Genomic DNA, 21,283 nt, shown 5'->3' with positions numbered 1-21,283 from the left:
TCTCATAAAAACCATGTTCAATTCACAAATACATCAACCAATGATAAATTAATTATCTAACTAGCAGATAAATAATTAAATAATTAAATAAATTAATAAATATCAAATAAATTATGTAACAAATAAGAAACATTTCAGGTAAATTAAAGAGCTAGTTGGCATATAAAATAATACTGACATGTAAATTATTGCAATGCATACATAATTCCTGAATAATTTAAAATGAGGTTACTGCTTATATCAAAAAGCAGGATTATGATGCATGCATGTGATAAGCCTGAGAAGAGTGGAGTTTTCTCTGACTTTCTTATAATTATTAAAAATGTGTAAATACAAATAGAGAATACAAATATTTGAGATCAGTCCTCAGAGCTGCAGTCGTCCTCTGCTTGGTGCCCTTTGAAGCAGGCGGACTCGTAGTGCTTGTTCAGGTAGGACTTGAGTGCAAAGCTTTTGTGGCAGCGTTTGCAGGAATAGTCCTTGAAGGCTGAGTGAGTCTGCATGTGGGCGCGCAGGTTGGAGCGGTCGGCGAAGGCCTTGCCGCAGTGTGCACAGGCAAATGGTTTTTCTCCCGTGTGGGACCTCATGTGGCCCTGCAGGAGCCAGGGCCGGCTGAAGGCTTTGTCACACATCGTGCACTTGTGCTTCAGGTCATGCGTCAGCATGTGCATGGCCAGCGCCGGCATGGACACGTACACCTTGTGGCAGGTGGGACACTTCCTGGCCTGCTGACTGTCCAGGCTGCGGTGAGTCTGCTTGTGTCTGCTCAGGTTGGAGGATGTGGCATAAGACTTGCCACACTCACAACATGTGTGCCGCCCTTTGGTTTTTCCTTTGGCCGGGCTGCAGTCTGCCAAGTCGGCACTCTTGCTGCTGTCTGATTGGCTGCTTCTTTTGCGTGAACACCGCTGGTTGGATCTCCAGCGGGAACGGCCATCAGAGATCAGGAGGTCGTTGACGGTGCATGACTCCAACTCAGGGCTGCTGCTGCTGTTTGACTCCACTGTGGCGGTGGAGACGGGGCTGTCCGGACGCTCCATGTCGTGGTCGGAGAACTCCCCCCCACTGCTGCCACCTGGGGAGAACAGGGGCCCTGAGAAGAGCCCAGTCTGCCCACATCCTGGCTCCTTTGTGCTCTGTAACACTGACGGGATAACGTAATCCTGGATGTAACCTGTAAAAGAAAGAAAATATCAATGAGTGATGCTTGTTTCATGCTCCAGCTGTGCTGCTTTCAGAGCTGCAAACCAAAAAAATGAAGACCTCAGTCTGCATGGGACAAATCTGTGCCGAGTGCGCCCCATGCATATAGGCCAAAGCCAGCAGTCAGAGGAGGCAGATCTCCTTACATCACACGCCTCTGCAGTGTTTGGTTTCTTTGTGGTTTTAATTTTACAGCACAATCCACACTACAGTGCGTTTTCACTCACCCACTCCTCTTACTAACTTAGATGAGCTTTTTGTTTAGTTTACACATGTATATGGTGCAGTCTAAAATGTAGACTGTACCACCTGGAATAAATGAACAAAACATCTTCCTGATCTAAACGACCTCTGATGAAAGGTTTCGACTGACCTAACCCTCTAATCAATATCAGACCTACACAGGAAGCTGTTTGTAAGTGCCACGATCAGCGAGCCTTGGGATGAAAACCATGAGTCTTTGGTTCACAGCTCTGTCTCGATCAATACCTCCACTGCCTCCAACAAGTGCTATCATGAAGAAATTTGCAAGGCCACAGTGGCTAAACATAAGTCAAACAGAATGTGCTGACATTGACAAAACAGTCACAGAGCAATCGCCTGCTTCCCAATCAGACCAGTGGCCTGCAGCAGCCGCCGCAGCAGCCGCAGCAGCTGAAAGAGTGTCTCAGCAGTGAAATCCCCTCAATCACTAAATTATTTTAATCAGATCATTCCCCATCTGTGGTGTTTTTGAGAGTGTTCATGAGTATGGTAATGGGGAGATTGAGTGACAGGTGTGGGCTGCGATTTAGCAAAGAGGAAAAGGGAGGGCCAAGGAGGGTGTGTGTGTATGTGTATGTGTGGTGGGAGGAGGAGGGGTAAACCCCCTCACACACACACACACACACACACACACACACACACATAGGGACACAAAGGGAAGCAGACAGCTGGCATCCTAAATCTGGGGAACAAATGATTCAACTCAAGCAGAAGATCTGTGATGCTGGTGGTGGGTGGGTGAATCCGCTCAAAGCACACATTTCTTTGGGTGTTTCTCAAAGCTAAACACACACGCGCACACACACACACACATATTGTTTGTATAGCGGGGTTGTTCTCACATCCAGCCCCTGTAGAAATCCCAGTGATGAAACTCTAATGTCTGCCAGTGTACTGCTCATGTTGCACTTTATTGAATTACCTGCAGCACTCTATTTTCCAGTCAATACCCATCCTCTAAAAACCCTGTCCCATCACCTCTCGCTGCTCCACATATGGATTGTGTTGCAATCCTACTCCTTGTGGCTGTCTAACGTCCTGCAAGATCAGATGGAGAGGGATGGAGAGATGAACGGAGGAGGGAGGGGCGGAGTGGAGGGGGTAGGATGGTAGATGATAACAGGAGGGACTCAAGGGCAACTGCATGTAAGGACAACACAGTCCCAAGCGGCTATCTCCTTTCTACAGAGTTTTTTTCCCCCTTTTTTTTCAAGTTCGACCTGACAAAAGGTTGCATCAGATTTTGTGCCTAATGCCTGCGCACACGTATATCTCATCATCCATGTACACAATGGTATTAAAGCCAAAGGCTGCTGTGTGATCTGGTTTGAGTATTAAGCTGATTGAGCCGGCGTGACCTGAATACTATTTAGCATCCGCTGAGTTAGAAAACAAAAGTCCCGAGACAGACGGATGGGGGGACAGGTGCTGTCTGTGGGTTTTTTTTATTTATTTTTTTTTTTTTTGGGGGGGGGGTTCGGAGAGCGATTAGGTAGCAAAGACAACAACATAAACACACTGCATCAATCCCTGTCTGTTGTTTTAGTTTTTTGTTACTTGATTTCTGTGAGACTCCACCATGTGGAGCATCTTCAAACAGAGACACCAGTCTAGACTACAGCAAAATACACATAGCACAAACTCAAGAGAGATGTCAAACTCACCGTTTTCACTCAAACGCACCGCCAAGTTGGTGGCTGACTCAGTGATGGCATGTGTCACAGTGTAAGCGTTGTCCCAGTGCTGCTGGTGTTGGTTGTAGTAGGCAGAAGATGAGACATCGTGAACCTTCGGCTGTTTCACCAAAAAGGAGCGTGGCATCTTTTTTCTTCTTTTTTTTCACCTGAAAAACTGGTGCTACAACCTCATAGAAAAATGTAGATAGACAGATGCTCCAAAAAAAAAAAGAGAGAGCAGAAATACAACTGAGCCTCCAGGCAGAGCAGGCCAAAACAACAGAGGACTGGAAAAATGGAAATTGTTTACAAAAAAAAAAAACAAGTCAGAGTAAAAGAGAGAAAGATTAGTAATGGAAGCAGAGAGGAATCAGAGGACAGGGAGGATGGAGAGGAAGACAGAAAGTGACATGGGAGAGACAGAGGCAGAGGGAGAAAGAGAGAGAGAGAAAGAGAGAGAAAGAGAGATGGCTGGACTAGCTGAGCTCAGCACTACTGCAGCCTTTTATATGTGGGGCACGAGCCCCAAAGATCAGGTGGTGCTTTGGAAGAGGGAGCTGCTTAGCATTAATCCATCAAACATCCCGAGGGACACACATCAAATTACCACGAGCCGTCTGTGCTTCTCCCTGCACGCACACACACAGCAGTCAACCACCACCACATCCTCCTCCTCCTCCTCCTCCTCCTCCTCCTATATCCTCTTCCTCCTTTCACTCCTCTTTCTCCCCTCTCCCAGGGAAGGAGGAGAGACAATGGTGGTGCAGAAGCACGTGGGTGACTCTACACACAACACCTTGTTCTCCTTTGTTTTTCAATGAAGTAGCTGACAGTGTATGCAGCCCCAAGAATACACCCACTTCCTTTTAACACCAACACCCGCTCTGATATTTCAATATCATCAGCCTCACATGCAGCTTTTATATTGCTAGCTCTGCAATATATAAACTTCCACTAAAACCAAGATTAAAAATTAGTCTCATCTGGCTTTTTTTTTTTAGATTAGGCTACTCAGTGTTCACACATGTTTCCCCTCAATATGATAACATCAATTAAAAACACTGAGTACAATAGACACCAGCACTGACTAATTCCAATGGCATGTTCCTGTGGCTAATGTTATAAATTAACACGTATAGTATTTTACAACATGTCAAAACTTAAATTGTCCAAGTGAGTATCAACGAGGCCTCGATATTCAGGAGGTAAGAATCCCTTATACTCTATACACTCCCATGTAAAAATGCTCATTGTTAAAGCAGAGAACACATTTTTTAAACTGTCTGATGCAAAAAAAAAAAAAAAAAAAAAGCTGTAGGCTACAGGGGTGAATTTTGTGTGACTGAAGGCGTACGTGGTTTCTTTGAGTGAGATGTGAGTCACTTAGCTCACTGCAAGGCGTTAGGCTACCTGTGCTAACTGGGTCGCTGTGCCAACGTCTTATCTGTGTGTAAGGTAATGGTGCTATTTGGGTGTTTTTTTATACAAATATCAGACAGATAGTATGGCTTGTGCAATAAATTATATTTGGGCAAGTAAATAGGCTTATTGATAAATGTGTCAACTGAGAAGCATTTTAATGTTGTTTAATAAATGTTGGTGTAAAAGGGGTTATGCTGTATATACATTAGCACCAATTTTAGCTTATTAGCAAGTGAATAAATTAGCCTCGCCTCAGCCTTTTAGTGAGACGCCCAGATGCCCCAACTATGCTAATGATGCTAGCATATGTTTGCAGCAGTTCATTAAACAAATATGCCCTGAGGTATCACATCCCCAAACACAGCACCTTTCTGTCATCTTTTGAATAGGTCAGTCGCTGCCAAGATAGAAATTGCAGAGCAGCCTACTTCAAAACCATCACAGATGGTAGCTTATGTCCATTTTCATATACAATCTATTCATTCCTGCATGGGGTGGGAAGATGTAAAAACTGTTGGACTCTTTGTTGCAGCCAACTGATTGATTTCATGTTTGTTTTTTATTACCTTTGATAATTCTCTCAACCCATAAATAGCTAAGACCATTCTCCAACTTGTCAGCAGACAGTTGAAAAATGTCTGTTGAAGGTCCTCAATAGATTCCTAACTAATGTCAAAAAAGTTGCTATTAATTGACAGGATAGTGGGAGAGAGACAGGAAATGGGGAGATGGAGAGGGAGAATGACATGCAGCAAAGGACCAATGAAAGTTGCAGCTACAGAAAATGATGATGGGGTCTTTAATGAAAGTTTGTAAGAAAAATGTAATTTGATGATAATAATGAGTAATTCCAATGTTCATTGGGTGCACTTTAAAAATGTCTGCAAGCAAATTACTGACCAATGATAAAGTGACTTTAAATGGATCATTTTCACTCATTTCCACTGATAGTTAATGATAACATTGTCTCTACTTTCCCAATAATTTGTCACAAATGTCATCAGTTCCTTCATAAAATAAGCTGTTGCAGAAATTGTGGGCGTAGCTTTGAACTACCACTATGTCTTTGATTTTCTTTGCTTTTCTTTTGAAATACCAAAACAAACACAGAGATAAGACAATACAGACCGTTTTTAACAAGTATATCACATTGGAATACAAAGCCATATTTAGGTTACATTTCCCCAGAGGCAAAGGATATTGACAGTTATTTCTCGAAGCAGAAAAAAATACTCTGAAAGATGGATGATGCACGTTGAAGCAACCATAAATAAGCCTCTACAGATTTATGTGACAAAAAAGTCCCTACATGAACAACTTCATGCATCCTATATTGGTGGTTTCACAAACTGCAAGTTGAATTCATGCCAGATTAATGCCAGATTGTGAGAGAGGTACTTATAATAGTCAGGCATTAAACATTAATTTCCACATTTCCTCATGACATCATTTTTAATTTTCACTTCCACTCTCTATAGGGTGTCTGGCATTTTTCTGTCTCTCTGAAGACCCCAGCTCTCCAAATGACCATATAACCTTCATCTGGATAAAAAGGCACCCCCTAGTGACTTTCAGTCCATCGGCTGTGACGGACTGACCTCTGTGTGCCTGCAGGGTCATGAGGTCAAACTCTGGTTGGCAGCTGCAACTTAATTCAGCCTCGACAGCTCAGCCACAGATGGTTCAGCAAGAGACAGATCAGCTGAAAGGGAGAAACTAGTATAAAATGGGAAAGATTTACAAACACAATTATGTGTAAAAACGAAAGAATAATGTGGGGAGTGTCGGTATGGACAAAAGGGCAAAATGGATGATTAACAGGCGGAAAAGAAAGTATATTTCAAAAGTGAAATGAGATGATTGTACAGGCATTTTCTAGAGGACAGCATACCACAAACCAGAGAAACCCCAGAGTGTCAGAGGGAAACACAGTCCAGAGGTGTAGTAGACAGTCCAGGAAAATGTAGGGTTATACTCTGTTTACCAGCACACAAACCTGCATACATTCGCTAGACTTCCATTAATATTAAACACAAATGGTCTTTAGATCTTAAGTTGGAAAGAGTGCCTTATATCTTCCAAATAAAAAGAGAAGAACTGATATGACTGAGTTATTTTATGAGGAGGGGATGAATATTTCCATTCCCTCAAAACGGCACTTTTGGTCAAACAAGCCAAACACAAGAGCCAGTTAACACTAGTTGATAGCAGGATTCAAAACAACCCACAAAATTATAGAAAGGGGCAACATCCTCAAGTGTTGGTCTGGAATTTGCACACACACACAGCAGTTGCAGACTTACCAGCCCAGTCCAATTCTCACACAGACACAGAAAGAACCAGAAAACTCTGCACAGAAAGGCCCCAGGGAATCAAACCCCAAACCTTCAGGCTGTGTGGTGCAAACCACTGTGCCACCATGCCGCCCATTTCACTGACACATCATCCCCCTAATTCTAGTGCAGCTACTGCAGAAGCTCTGTAGGTGGCAGGCCTCTGTGTCGTTGTAAACTTTATGTCCACGTGTACAGAAGACATCCAGCAGACCATGACACAGGACAAACGAGGAGCATCAACCTACATAAAAGCCACCTTCTTCTCCTGAATACAAAATAAGCCATAACAAATCAAAAGCCAATCAAACTTTAATTATGAGGAAAAGAAAAACTGAGAAAAATTATACTTTATAAATATAATCAAAACGAATCAGAATAATACCAGAACGAGCAGGTTGCCCTTGTTGTGTATACACTCACTTTGCTGCTGAGCACTAAGATGGTGATCGATCCAGTCTTCGAGGTCACAGGTTTATTAGTAGCTACTATTGGGAAAGTTATTGTGTCTCCTATATTAAGAAGCTGGCACACATTTGGCCTGGGATCATAATCAGTCAAGTGTACACAAGAACAACAAGAGTTCTTCAAAATAAGGTCATGGGAGTAGGTGAGACTTTCTTTTCACAAGGGTGGTCTAACAACCCGACTCTCTGTGTCAGGAATACACACATAAAAGATTTTAAAACCCCTCTCAGTCATTCTTCAAGAGCTTTTTTAAGACCAAGAGCTTCAGACTCTCACCTGTGACACACTCAAGAGGAATGAAGTGTAATCAGACTGCAGCAATACAAAGATAAAACCTCGTTTGAATAGACAATTAGCACAATTAACCAGAAGTAAGACTTGTTTAGAGTCATCATTGTGTTAGCAAGGCAAACAGAGTTATGAAGATAAACCAAGACACAGCATGGCACAAACACAAACTCTACAAACACTTTATTTACGTTTACATCATTTAGTCCTTAATAAGACTTAATTTTTGTGTGCTTGTATAGTCTATGTACATTTTGTATGTCTCTGGCGTACCACTGTACCACACATTCTGTTATTGTTGGGATGAGCTCTGTGTAGAAACACAGCTTAATTTTTTTATAGAATAAAAAAAAAGTGCTGTGTATATTATGTTTTCTTATCTTAATCTTCTAAGTCCAGTGTCTGTGGTAACTTGCTATACCCAGAAAATAGAGCATGTTGTTCTGAGTCATAGATGTAGCTGGATAAGTGTTTTATGCACCAAGTTTATCATTTCAGACAAAAAAGACAAAACTGTGGCATATAGTCATGTTCCTGCAAAGACTAAAAGTTTTTTGCAGAAGCACGACTGAGTCAGAGCTTCCTGTGATGGAGAAGATATCATCAAGCCATCAGCACTTTCTGTGAGGGTGCTACTCTCTGAACGAGCTAATCTTCCAGATCGCCTGCTGTGTACAATGCAGCACCTTCAACAAAGACTAATCAGTGTGTATGAATATTGTTTACCTGTAAATGTGAATACAATACAATACAATACAAAAGAATTGGGGGAATTGGATACAAATCAATGAAAGAAATACACATAGTTAAAGGGCAATGACGCTAGAATCCAGTTAGTATATTGTATTGTCAAATTATACACAAATCACCAAATGCTAGTGTCAGACCACATTGCAGATCCCACATGATGGAACCTCAGAAAACTCAGAGAGGATCCATGTTGCACTGAAACAGGTGGTTGTTTCATTTACATGAGTTGCGTACTTTGAGGCAGTGAGTACTGCTCTCTCAGATGTAAAGGCCAAAACATGTTTTGGTTCATGAGCAGGTGTCACTGCTGCAGTAACTTCTGCATGAGTCACTGACCTTAAAGAATTTGCTCTGCGTGTCATGCAGCTGAACTGCTAAAAACACAAACAACATTGGTTCATGCTGACATCACTCTTTTATCCTAAAAAAGTACATTTGCCAACGTCTTGCATTCATTCAAAGAATTGAATGCTGCCATAGGACGATAATGCAAAAGCAGGCTTCATAACAGATAATCAATAATACACATGATACTATTATGAATGTCTGTAACATATCATTTTTATTTTTTCCCCCAGTGATGTAGTATACAAGAATTTCTTTATTCCTTGGTGTGACAAGAGTGGCTGGATATAACCAAAATTATTACATTAATAAAACTGTATTACAATTGAGTTTAAATTAAACTATAATAGATACAAGACTGTTATTCTAATGAACATGGAAATTAATAATTAAGACAGGAGAGTAGTATGTTACCTTGTGTTTGAGTAATAATCTGTCAGCTGTTTTGGTTAAAAATCTATCTGGTTTTCTGCCAATCAAACAATCTGCCACTGGGAAGGAGTGACATCATCGGTGACCAATCAGAGATTTCCCAGAGGAGACCGGTGTGATGTGAACAAAGCACAGACTAACATGGAAATCAAAACAATGGATACCATGTCAAGAAAGCTGACATGATTTTTTTTTTTTTCGACTAAGGTTAAATGAGTGGGAGTGTTGCTCAAAAATCGAACCTGCTACGTCCACATTAATACGTTTTACACTTTTTCTATGTTTACAGCTGGCAAATTTCCCAGCTCCTGAAACAGAGACTTTCAGAAATGCTGCCGGACCGATTTTAGTTTGGGTTATAGTTTGAGTTCTGTCTGGACCGTCCAACAAAGACCTTTTGGAAACAATGACATAGACACCCACTGGTTGTGACTGCGAAATGGGTAACAAACAGCAACTAGCAGACAGCACGACAGCAAACACTATAGCAGCTGTTGTGCAGTTCGATTCTACATTGATTTTACAAAACAATGTATTTTCTGAAATAAGTAAATTGCAAGGCAATCTGCTTCATATTCACACCAGCCTGCTCATGTCCAGTGAATGGTCATGTGATACGATTGATCAGGTGGTAAAAAAAAAAAAAGTGAGATCATTTCAGATCCGGAGGCTGGACGTTGATGGTTTCCCCTTTAAAATGAAAACATATCAGTGTGGATGCAGCCTAAGAATGTGGAGCTGTGATAAGTGAGATAATTTGTGTTAATCACATCCAGTCATTAGAGAGCCATCTGAAAAACAAACGCAGGTCCTTTTCACTGAGCCGTCTTTTCAGCACCTCCACAAAAATCTCCACTCGGCCATCTGACAATGAGGCAGCTGCACGCCACTGAATGAGAGTGATTGTCTCCTTTCTTTTTATCAGCACTTAGTGAGTGAGAAAAAGGAGAATTTCCCCTCTTCACTCTGCATGTTTTTTCAAGGGGTTTATTGTGGTAAGCTGCTGAGAGAGCGACTTGTGATTTATGTTCCAACAGATTTCATACTTTTTTTTTTTTTTTTTTTAATCAACCAGCCTTGTGCGAACAGTGTTGGGAATGCTCTGCTGAGGTTTGCCTCGCACACTGCGGAGGCAAATAACAAAACACCTCCACTCAATTTAGAAGTGACTGGTTAAAGTCTTGCGCCATCGGCCACATCCGCACTATGACACCTGGAGTGGGATAAGAGGTCAGCAGAGGAGATGAGGAAAGAACTCCCAGCTGTCAGGTGAGGTGACTGACAGGGGACGGAGTGGGGATGCCAAGGAGGCCAACTGGGACGCCCAAAAAAAGGGGGGGAGGAGGCGTTGTACAACTGCAATTTAATCTAGTCAGACCTCAAACCTGATAAAAGGAATCTATCCATCTCTCTCCTTTCCATTGTGTGGGTCCTCAATCACACGTGTCACCGGGGCCCCTGCTCTGGTAGATGTCAGAGTCTCGGGGGAGCAGCCGGGTGCGAACTACAGATGCTGTTTGAAATGGAAAAACCAGCGACACAGAGAGCATGCAGAGTATGATGACACACTGCAGGCAGATAGACAGTGACACAGTCTTTTTAATTTAAATATTCTGAATTATAAAAAAAAAAAACTTGTCTGTTGAACTTAAGAAGTCCACTTTAAAGAGAGAGTGCAGCATTTGGGGAATATTGGAGAATATGCAACTCCTGTGTCTGTGTGGAACTGAAGTTGCAACAAGGTTAGCTTAGTTTAGCGTAAAGACAATGGCAGATGAGGTAACTATCCCGGGTCTGCTGAAAAGTGCACATAGCCTACAGCAAAATGGTGACCAGTGACTAAAACTAAACTTACACAATGCAATATATTGAACATTAAATAGATCATAAACAGGCTGTGGAGAAAAACAAACAAGTAAAACCCAGACAAATAACACACAGTCAATCTGTTTCTTAATCACATTTTTCATCCTGTGCCCATTTATAAAGGAGCTCAATCTGTGTAAGGACACTGTCTTGGCATGTTGGGAACATTTCTATAGGAAGTGTGTGTGTACCCTGTAAAAAATGATCATGCAGCACACATTAGTGAAATAAGCCAGTTTATCACTTCGCAGAGTCTGCTCCGGTGTCCTTGGCTCCTGGTATTGACAGAGACCTCCGAATTCACTTTCCCCAGACACTCGCCTTGGACTTTAGCTCTGCCAATAATGCTGCATATTTCTGGCCTGGGGCCTACACTGCTCCTCCATTTCTGTTCAATACACAATCAACTGATGGTGTCAGTGGGGGTGACATTCTCTACAAGTGTCATTCACCGGCCTTGAGAGCACTTACACTAAATGGCTCTTCGCCAAATAGCCCTTTAGCACTGGCCAGTTCAATTGCGCTGTCAAAAGGAGAATTATCTACAGCAGCGCCCCAAATGGGAGCTCTCGTCTGATAAAGGACACAAGGAATCATTTAGGCTAATGTCTCCGCATTAAAGGAGCTCGTCTCGCTAGTGAGAAATCAAGGCTAAATCGCCACATCTGCATGAACAAGGGACGGTGTAAGCGTTGTCAATTTGTCGTAATTGAGAAGCGTGCACAAGAAAGAGTGTGTGCACGCAGCACGCTCCGAGGGCTGCTGAGGCCGGGGTAAGAGAGGAGTTGCAGGGGGGCTCCAGCTGTAACGCTATGGCAACAGACTGTTGTGGGGCGCGCTACAAGGAGTGAGGGGGTGTTGGGAGAGGAGAGGTGGAGGCCTCTCCCTCCCAAACACCTTTTGTCTCCTGACCATCTGCTGGGGTTTCATTAGGGCTGTGAGGGTGAGTGCGTGCGTATGTGTGAGGAAGGGGGTTATTTGTTATAGGGCCGGGCAGAGGAGGAGGAGGGGGGGTGCATTCCGTCACCCTATAACCATCCACGCTGCAGAGCCAGGGGCCATGGGCCAGGCCAGACCAGGCCAGGCCACAGGAGGATGTGGACGTACACACTGCAGCATGGGAGGGAAATTTTACAGCCCCGCAGTGACCCCTCCCAGATGACTCTCCATTCACACTCTCACTGCTCATTTAGTTAAGCAGTGGCAGACAGTGAGAGGTTATTAATAACATCACTGAGTTTAAAGCACAAAGCAAAAAAAAAAAAAAAAAAAATCCAGACTCTTCACTCTGGGTGAAATGTGCTTCGTGTGTTTCCTTCAGCAGAGGACGTGGGAATGTCACAGGGCACATGATAATAGTTTCTGGCAAGTTTCAAAGGGCGACCCTGTCTCCTAAAAATATATCCTATATTACTAAGTGGTCCTCTCAACTGCCTTTTAGAGGAGGCGCAATTGCTGACAGTATTATGTTCAATGCCAACATTTCTCCAGTCCAGGAAAAATTACATCCTACCTCACAGAAGTATAGGGACGTAATGCCTGTACAACATGCAGGGCTTTGACACTGTATAGAGCCATGCATGGTTATGTTTGGACGACTAAAAGACTTTGGTTGATACTTGATTAATGTGTGCTTTTAGTTAGAAATTGAAAAATATACATATACACATTATGCCTCATGTTTAAAGAGCTCTGAGCAAAGCAGAACCAACAAAAATGAAATTAAATGTTCCTGTTGAGGGGAAGAAATAGTTAAAGCTTGATGAAAATGAAGTCAGCACAACACATCAGCTGAGCTGGTCGGACTGGGTTAGCAGGTTTTCACACCACTGATGTTTCAAAAAGTGAGTTACACTCGCTGGACTTGCTTTGCATAGTTATGGTGGCTTACTGACGTATCAAAATGCATGCATACATATACATAGACACAAATACATTAAATTACTGTAATATAAATCTGTAAATCTGTAAACAATAAATCAGGACCTTAAAAGAGTCTAAATCACACAGTCTCTGTGGGTTATGTGAGACAGACTGTGGCAATACATTTCTTCAGTTTGATTTGATATTTTTTAGCTTTCTATTTGTTGTGAGAATTAAAACCATGTGCTCATCATAAAAAATGCAAATGAGGAGAGCAAAAACCTGTTTCATTCAGCTAATTGGCTGGATGAGACACTAGGCCTGTGTGTGTGTGTGTGTGTGTGTGTGTGTGTGTGTGTGTGTGTGTGTGTGTGTGTGTGTGTGTGTGTGTGTGTGTGTGTGTGTGTGTGTGTGTGTGTGTGTGTGTGTGTGTGTGTGTGTGTGTGTGTGTGTGTGTGTGTGTGAAAGAGAGAGAGAGAGAGAGGAGAGAAAGAGAGAGCAGAGAAAGTGATATTGACCTCATGAGCAGATGGGCTCCACACACTGCTTTTCTACAGGCCTGAACACACACAAGGTCGTGCAGGAAAATGGATGTGGGAGTGTGTGTGTCAGCGACCATCTGACACTTCCCATAACTGGTCCCCACTCTATCAAATGCTTTACATGTGAATGTAACAAATGGAGTGCAATCAGACCAGAGGAGTTCATTTCAAAGGTGCTGTGTTAATGAAGATTTTCTCTGGATACGCAGGGACGTGGTCTGACTGCAGCAATGAAATTCAAACAAGATGAAGGCACAAGTACTACACACATTTTTTGTAATTTACCTGGTAAAGTATCATTAGGTGCAGCATTTTTGTCCATTAATTAAAAATGGTAAGCAGCTAGGAAATGAACTGTCTCAGATACTCCCATGTAGTTTAATTTTTTTTCACTAGATGACTCCATAAATGAGCCTTAAAGACTCAGCAGAACAAATGTCATCTTTAATTCACAACCAGCAGAGAAAACTGAAACAAACATCTGTTGAAATCTGACCACAGTTGTACTCTCTGGTCTGGTGGAAAACCTGGTGCCTCTTCAATACTCATAATTGATCTGTTCAATACAGGGAATTCATTCATAGAAATAAGTAGAAAATACACAATCAACACACAACACAGGTCCAGAAATATCAGATATACAGTACGTTGCTCCAGTCATTTTGATTGTGACACCAAAGCCCAGAAGAATTATGTATTTAATCTTCTAAACTTGTGAAAACAAGATAGTGGGGACAGTATCATGTGTTCATGTAAACAGGTTAGTTGTGGGAAGAGGGTGACTACACCTGTATGTGTGAAAAACTGGGTTTTATCCTGGATTAATTATATATAATATTGTGTACATGTGGCTATATGCACTGTATATAAGATAATGCATGAAAAATGTTTTCTTTATATATTGAATATGCAAATATAATAATAAATAAAACCACTTTTTATGATTGTAGTGTAGTGAGCATCATTGAGCTGGTCAAGCTACAATAACAATATTCCTGTTCAATAAACACAGAAATGACATTTTTCATACACATTCCTCTTTTGGGGACTCTGATCAGTGTATTGTAATGTGATTTGGATAAAACCCGTGACAGAGAGGAGCAGCAGGAGCTCAGCTTTTACAGATCAACTCGTTGGTTCTTTAGACCGACCCAAAGCAGCTGCTCACATACAATTATGTTGAATGAGTGAGACACCATGTTGTCTCCTCCGTCACTCTCTGTTACAGTTTGGCTGATGGAGAGATCGTCCGTCACAGCAGATACAATTAGAGTGATGGAGGTCTTGTTAGTGTGTGTTGGTGTATATGAATGTAAACGGTCAAAAACTGAAAGGCCTATGGTTTACAGTGGGCTGAAAACTGAAAACCAATGGGGTGAACGCCAACTGGTAACCGTCACTTTACAAGCCCAGAGGGAAGGAAACATAAAGAATATACAGTTTTGAAGGAAATAAAGTTTTGCTTTTGCTTTTTCAGAGTATTAGGGCCACAAGTCACAAAATTGCAAGAATTAAGTTATTTTCTATAATCTCACGAGAAAGAAAATCTGTGTATATCTACATGTACATATACTGTATATAAGGGCGTATACAACACTATGTAGAAACTGAGTCTATTCTATTGCTGGACAAACAGTAACTAATATTTTATTCTCAAGATTCTCTCATTAAACTACAGCTTTTTATCATAAAATTACAAATTTAGTCTATAAATATTATGACTTTAAGATCCTTTTTTTCTTTATGGAGCCCTAATACTCATCTGTTATATAATACAGTGTATTGAAAGTGGTTTTATCATTCCTTTTTACAGAAGCTATAACTCAGTGGTTCCCAACCTTTTTTGGCTAGTGACCCAATTTTGAAATTTCTGGCGAGCCTGTGATCATGTGCAGTCACGTGATTGTAGCCATCAATCAAGATGCGCCAGCTCAGATATTTTTATATGCTGCATTTTACTTGAACTCTTTATATTCAAAAAAGTGAAAGTACAGAATACAGTTGTTTAAGATTGTGTGGGGTGTTTTAAATTAACATTTCTAAAAAGAATAATCAGTTAAAAAAAATATTTTTATCAGTAATTTTTTTTTATCAAAGACATTTCAGGCGACCCCACATGGGGTCCCGACCCCAATGATGAAAAACACTGCTATAACTTGCCCTTTCATTCATTTCATGTGTGTCCCCTGTAGTCTTTTTATTTACTTATTTATATATATGTATAGCGCAGCACTCACTGCTAGTTTGGGGTGGGCCTTTTTTATGTTTTGTTGTCTGTTTTGTTTTGTTCAGTTCTAATGGTTGTACTCATTTAAAAAACTTGAAAAACCACTAAAAAGAGTATTTAAAAAAGAAAATGGTTTATATAGAGACTCATGACACAAACAATTGCAAAAGGTAATAGCGTTTAATTCAAATAAAACCATGCAACAGGTCACAAACACCCTGAATAGATTCAACCCGTTATAAAATAAACATCCAAAGCCATACACTGTGTGGGCAGTGGGGATTCACTGTATGAGAGAAGAGACGACTCCATGGAGTGTACACGGGTCAGCCCAGAGAAAACCAAAAGAACCAAAGAGAAACTACTACCACCACCACCACCACCCCACCGGCTGCTAATAATCAATCACCATCACAAAGCGCTATGAACCATATGGCACACTGAAGAGAACATGAGTGAACATGAGTGATGAGCCAGCAGTGTCCTTATGGATACACATGTCGCTGAATGTTCTAGTAGCAGTTTGTTCCCATGTACCAGACATGCACTCGTTTACGGAGGGCCAATCAAATTCACATTGTCGGGATCGCAGACGCTGGGGAATCGAACACGGCCATAGGAGACCGAGCAAAACATTGTTTTGGAGCATTTTTCTTTTTTCTTTGGGTGGGAAATCTGTTTCTGCAAGATATGTGGATGTTTGTGCCAAATTATTCTAACGTTGAAGACCATGTCTCAGTCAGGTTTACAAAGGAATATATACTGTATGTTTTGCTGTTGTAGTGAGTGGATTCAAATCCCTGACCACAACATAATGCACGTAACAAGACCCAACTGTCACCACATGACATGGACCATCAAGTGCACACAATACATAACTGGTCCACTCAGTCAGGTCATCAGTTATTTTACATGTGTATGGAGAACACAAAGATAATAAAAAATAATAATAACAACAATAGTAAGATGTACAGTATTTTTCGTTTCAAAATTTTGGTCTGCACCATGAACGTTACTGGAGGACTGGCCTCTTGATTTGGAGGTGGGGTTCACCTGCGCATCCCTCTCTGTCCAATGAGAGGCTCCCGAGGAAGAAGTGGGAGTCAAGAGTCTTGGGAAACATGAGTCAGTGTTAAGTGTTTGGGATTGATTGTGTGTGTGTTACGTCTGTGCGTGTCTATGAGTGTGTGTCTGTGTGTGTATCTGTGACAGGCAGGGATGGCACCAGGAGCTTCAGTTGCTGTACACCTGGCCCTCCGGTGGCTGGGAGAGCCTGTTGTTCTCTTTCATCATCATGTGCTGTCTGAGCTCCTGCAGCACCAGGCGGATGTTGTAGGAGTTTTTCCACCTGATCAGCGTTGGCACCGACTTAATGTCCACCTGAAGGAGGCAGAGGAGCAGACAAAAAAACAATAGAGGGGTGGTCTTATATGTGAATAATACATTGAGAAACAAAAACAAGTCGGTCTTAACTTTGGGAAAACAGAGTACTAATTTTACTATTGTGAAACTGATCTATAAACTTAACTAAGACTGGACCAATACGACAGACCAGTCTGATATATCTTTCAAGAAACTGCTCCACAAGACCTAACACCTTTATTTTGTATTTGTCCCCATCACTTTATTCTTTCTTGTACAAATCAAACTGTGACACGCTGCTGGTCAGTATATTTCATATTTTTATAGCAGTGACCTTTAGACCCACATTCATCCCCATGACGTAAAATCTGATGTTAAACCAGTACAGTACATACACCATGTGGTAAAAAAACAAAACAAAAAAAACAGTATACATATAGCATGATGCGACTAACATACAGTATAGAATGTACACACAATAAAATGAGATGTAGCAGGGGACAGGGGTGTAACAATACTCAGTCAGTACGGTGTGACACTGAACCATATTATACAGTGGCAACTGGCAAGAAAAAGTATGTGAACCCTTTGGAATGTCCTAGTTTTCTGTATTAATTGCTTTACTTTCTTGTTCAGTAAGGACATGAAATATTATAATTGTTTGTGTGGTATTAGGTTTAGCACATTGTGTTAGTTTATACTTGTGACTTACATGTATGAAACTTTATTAGAAAGGGAAGGATAAGCCCCTTGAGTTTTACCAACTCGTTTTTGAGGGGGTCCTCGAAAACGAGTTGGTACAACTCATAGATTAGATCACATTAAATGGCCAATTAATACAGAAAACTAAGAAATTCCAAAGGGTTCACTTTTCTTGTGTTGTTCACTGTACCGGTATATAAAAGAAACTGTTTGTAAAAAGAAATAGCTGTCTCTGAGCTCTTGTCTTGTATATGCACACATTCTCCTCATATACATTTTAATTAACATATTCTAAATAACAGCAATTCATTGCTTGGTTGATTGAGCTCCTCCTCTCAGCTCCTGAAAAGTCTGCTTTGTTATCGTCACCTGATAACAGCTGCAACAACTGAATGTCTGATCCTGATTATTTTCTCCATGAATCATCTGAGCTCAGTTTTGACAGGCTGTTCTTGCGGGAACTGGTGAACTTTTATAAACCTCCTCCCACCTTTAATCTAAGAGTCACTTGGCCACTGAGGCAATTACTGGAAATACAACACACAAGCCGAAGCAGTCCCATTACAATCCAACGAAACCCCAAATGTAAATGGAAAAGTTCAATCACAAAATATGACAACTTCAAACACAACACCTGAAAGGAAATGCCGAACAGTATCAAAGCTAAATACAATTTAGGAGCAGTCCTACTTTTACAATAAGAGCCCAGTAAATAATACTAAAATATAATATTCATGGCATGTTTGATTTACAAGAAAGCTAACACATTTCAGTATAAAGCATAACTCAGTTGATTCGTGTGGTGCTGTGTTCCCCTTATTTATTCACATACGTCTATCTCTGTGTTTTCTGTCAATCTCATCTGCTGCTTCTGCCCTAAAACACCAGGCTGGCTGCTGTCCCCTCTCCTGCATCTCCATTAGCTACAGCTACCCCTTCCTGAGCCTCTCATGCTGCATCAGGTGCTACAAGCAGGACTGGCTGAAATCTGGACAAACTCTCAACTCATTTTTGTTTGTTTTTAAATTGTAAGAACACTGTTTCGCTAATAACTCGAATCTGTCTCTGCACATCCTCTGAAAAGTTAAAGAATTAACACGATCGTTGAATAACGCAAACCGTCACTTTTAAAAAAGTTATACAAACAAGAGTGTTGACCAAACTGGTACAAGTGGACATGTGATGACATTTGAATACTCACCACACCATTTGAACTGTGAACGCCATTCAGGTTGATCTTGTTCACAAAGCGGAGATGAGGAGGGTACTCTGGGTATCTGGATCCACATTCTATTTTCAGACTGTATATCCTGCCTTCATACACAGTCTGCAAGCAAATAAGTGAGAGATACGTTAGCTCCAAGTCAAGGACATTAAGGAAATGATGTTGTGTGGTGTCCAAAACTTCTTTACCAAAAATAAACAACATTTGTTTATTGAGATTCAAATTTCTTGACCTCAAAAAAGGATCATATCCAAATGTATTACTAAAGCATTTCATTATGTTTTTAAAACCATGTCTCAGGAAGTGACTGCTCCACTGCTCCTGTCAGTCCAAGATGAATCAAGTCTCACTACCTACAACATGCTGATAACCTGCAGATAAACAAGAGCTGTCGTTTTTTTTCTGGATTTTGGCATCCACTTGGTAGCATATTATCAGTTCTTGTGACATCCCAAATTCACAGCATCAAAATAGTTCCGATGTAACTATTGGTTATAAGGTGCGAAGTTGTCACAGACACAACAAAAGCATATTTACACACACCTGGACAAATCGCTGGCATGACATGTTTGCACTTGGTAGAAACCTACAAACCCTTCATGTACTGGTTTTACACACAGTCAATGTATTGGAGACAAACCCAGCACTGAATCGGTGAACATTTAGGGCAGGACCCAATGTTTTCTATTTTTAAACTCTGAACAATCCTGAACTGCTGGGTGTTGGATGGTCCGGTTTTGTCTTTGCTCAAAGCAGAGAAAGGAACATTTTGTTGAGAGTAGATCTCTTAATTCTATGCATTGCTGAATGTGTATTGACTGAACTGATTACCAGCATAATGTATGAAGTGTTTTCCGCCCTGGGGACGCTCACCTTGGCGGGACCGATGATCATGCCATTCCAGTGAGTCAGCGTCATGTCATCGTCATCTGCAAGGCCCCAGCTCACTGTACCGTCTCCACCTCCCTTCTGTCCTTCCTCCAGTTCCTCCAGCAGCCGAAAGCTGCGGGGAACTACGACGCCTTCACACACAAAACAGGATAATCAAATTCAACTTCAATAGGATCACACAGTGGGAGAAAATCAAGTCATAGTTGATTGATTTAATAATTTCCATGGACAAGTTGCAGACCAGAATATATCCAGTGGTTGTAATATTGTCTATGATTACTTTCTATAACAAAACAGTGGCAATCAAAAATGGTGCAATCAGCCATGATAGTTAGTTATTCAGTTTATTTTGGTCTCTGTTTTGGTGTAACACTGAATGAAGGAAGTCATTGTCTGCAAACAGATGTAACAATTAATTCACCTACAAACATTGCAGAGTTAAAGGGAGCAAGGCAAGTTTGTTTCAGTGCATCCATCATCCATACTGCATTTCTTTGTAAAAACCTTTCTGTGCCAAACTAGCACCTGTACACACAGATAGGAAGGATGCTGAAAGGCACCTACATAGACCACTGTATGCTGACCCTTCATGCTCAAACTAACTACCGTAGGTTTACACTGATCAAGCTCTTCTAAGTATGTGAATTAGACAATAATGAGTATTACTTTTTGACAGGCAGGCTTCCTCTCACACAGAAACTCCTTTTAGCTTTAGTTTTACCTAGCAAGCGGTTAAATGCGTAGTTTTAACTTTGGGCATGAACAACTACGCAATGTTTCCATCTCTAATTTCCTATTGACTATTAATATTAAATCATACACACGAGGGCAGACTCTCACACATGTGCTAAAGGACTTTGTTTTTTCAACAGCCGCGCTGGGCTCAGTCACTTTACTGTCGAGCTACTTTTTTGAACATTTCTTCCGGGATGCCAACAGACAGTTGTTGTTGTGGAGCAGGACCGTGCAGCTGCCTGCTCAGTGTTATCTCATCAAATAACTTCACAACTAGTAAAGCAAGTCTCCGGCGTCACTCAACAACTCTACAACGCTACACAGACGTGAACTGTAACGTGGGCTCAAACATACTGTGTTTGCTTCTAGCCGCTAAGACACACGACGATACAACAACAACAGGGCTGCAGCTGCTGGTGCTGCTGCTGTCGGGTGTTGCTCAGAGACCGCGGGCCAGCAGCTCCGCTAGCCGCCGATAGCTCCACCAGCACTGGGCTGAGTGTTTTTGTTCACACAGAGTCCTGAAACAGCCAAACCCGAGCTCTTGTAAACTGTTAAACTTATATGGAGCTAATGTGGCGAGACGGAAAATGTATTACTGCAGTATTTTCAGAGAAAAGATACTGTCTAAAACTGTCGGCTCGGTCTTCTTACCTGATCCGGCGGCGGCCGCCATCTTTGTCACTACT

General features: G+C 41.5%; 2 protein-coding genes across 2 annotated transcripts; both read right to left on the bottom strand.

Annotated features, from left to right (window-relative positions):
* Positions 1–359: 359 nt before the first annotated feature.
* LOC310986019 (transcriptional repressor scratch 2-like) lies at positions 360–3,288 on the bottom strand (the record flags this gene model as incomplete). The annotated part of the gene is made up of 2 exons (XM_083971717.1): positions 360–1,174; positions 3,132–3,288. The coding sequence occupies 2 exons, from the start codon at positions 3,286–3,288 to the stop codon at positions 360–362; spliced, it is 972 nt and encodes a 323-aa protein (XP_083827843.1).
* A 12,557-nt stretch (positions 3,289–15,845) lies between these two features.
* On the bottom strand, positions 15,846–21,283 carry LOC310986000 (ubiquitin-conjugating enzyme E2 variant 2-like). The gene is made up of 4 exons (XM_083971691.1): positions 21,249–21,283; positions 19,842–19,990; positions 18,945–19,070; positions 15,846–17,059 (listed from the first exon to the last, which is right to left on the bottom strand). Exons 1-4 carry the CDS (start codon positions 21,268–21,270, stop codon positions 16,913–16,915), a joined length of 444 nt encoding a protein of 147 aa, XP_083827817.1. The 5' UTR covers positions 21,271–21,283; the 3' UTR covers positions 15,846–16,912.

Source organism: Trachurus trachurus (assembly GCF_905171665.1).
Source record: "Trachurus trachurus genome assembly, chromosome: 5".
Taxonomy (NCBI): Eukaryota; Metazoa; Chordata; class Actinopteri; order Carangiformes; family Carangidae; genus Trachurus; species Trachurus trachurus.
This window is presented reverse-complemented; position numbering and strand designations above follow the sequence as displayed.

What these genes read in the sequence shown, in the direction of transcription:
- LOC310986000 (XM_083971691.1), bottom strand. Translation starts at nt 21,270, where the DNA reads ATGGCGGCCGCCGCCGGATCAG. An exon ending in TGATCATCGGTCCCGCCAAG is followed by an intron (nt 19,071 to 19,841) that starts GTGAGCGTCCCC and finishes ATTTGCTTGCAG; the next exon opens with ACTGTGTATGAAGGCAGGAT. An exon ending in TTCACAGTTCAAATGGTGTG is followed by an intron (nt 17,060 to 18,944) that starts GTGAGTATTCAA and finishes TGCCTCCTTCAG; the next exon opens with GTGGACATTAAGTCGGTGCC.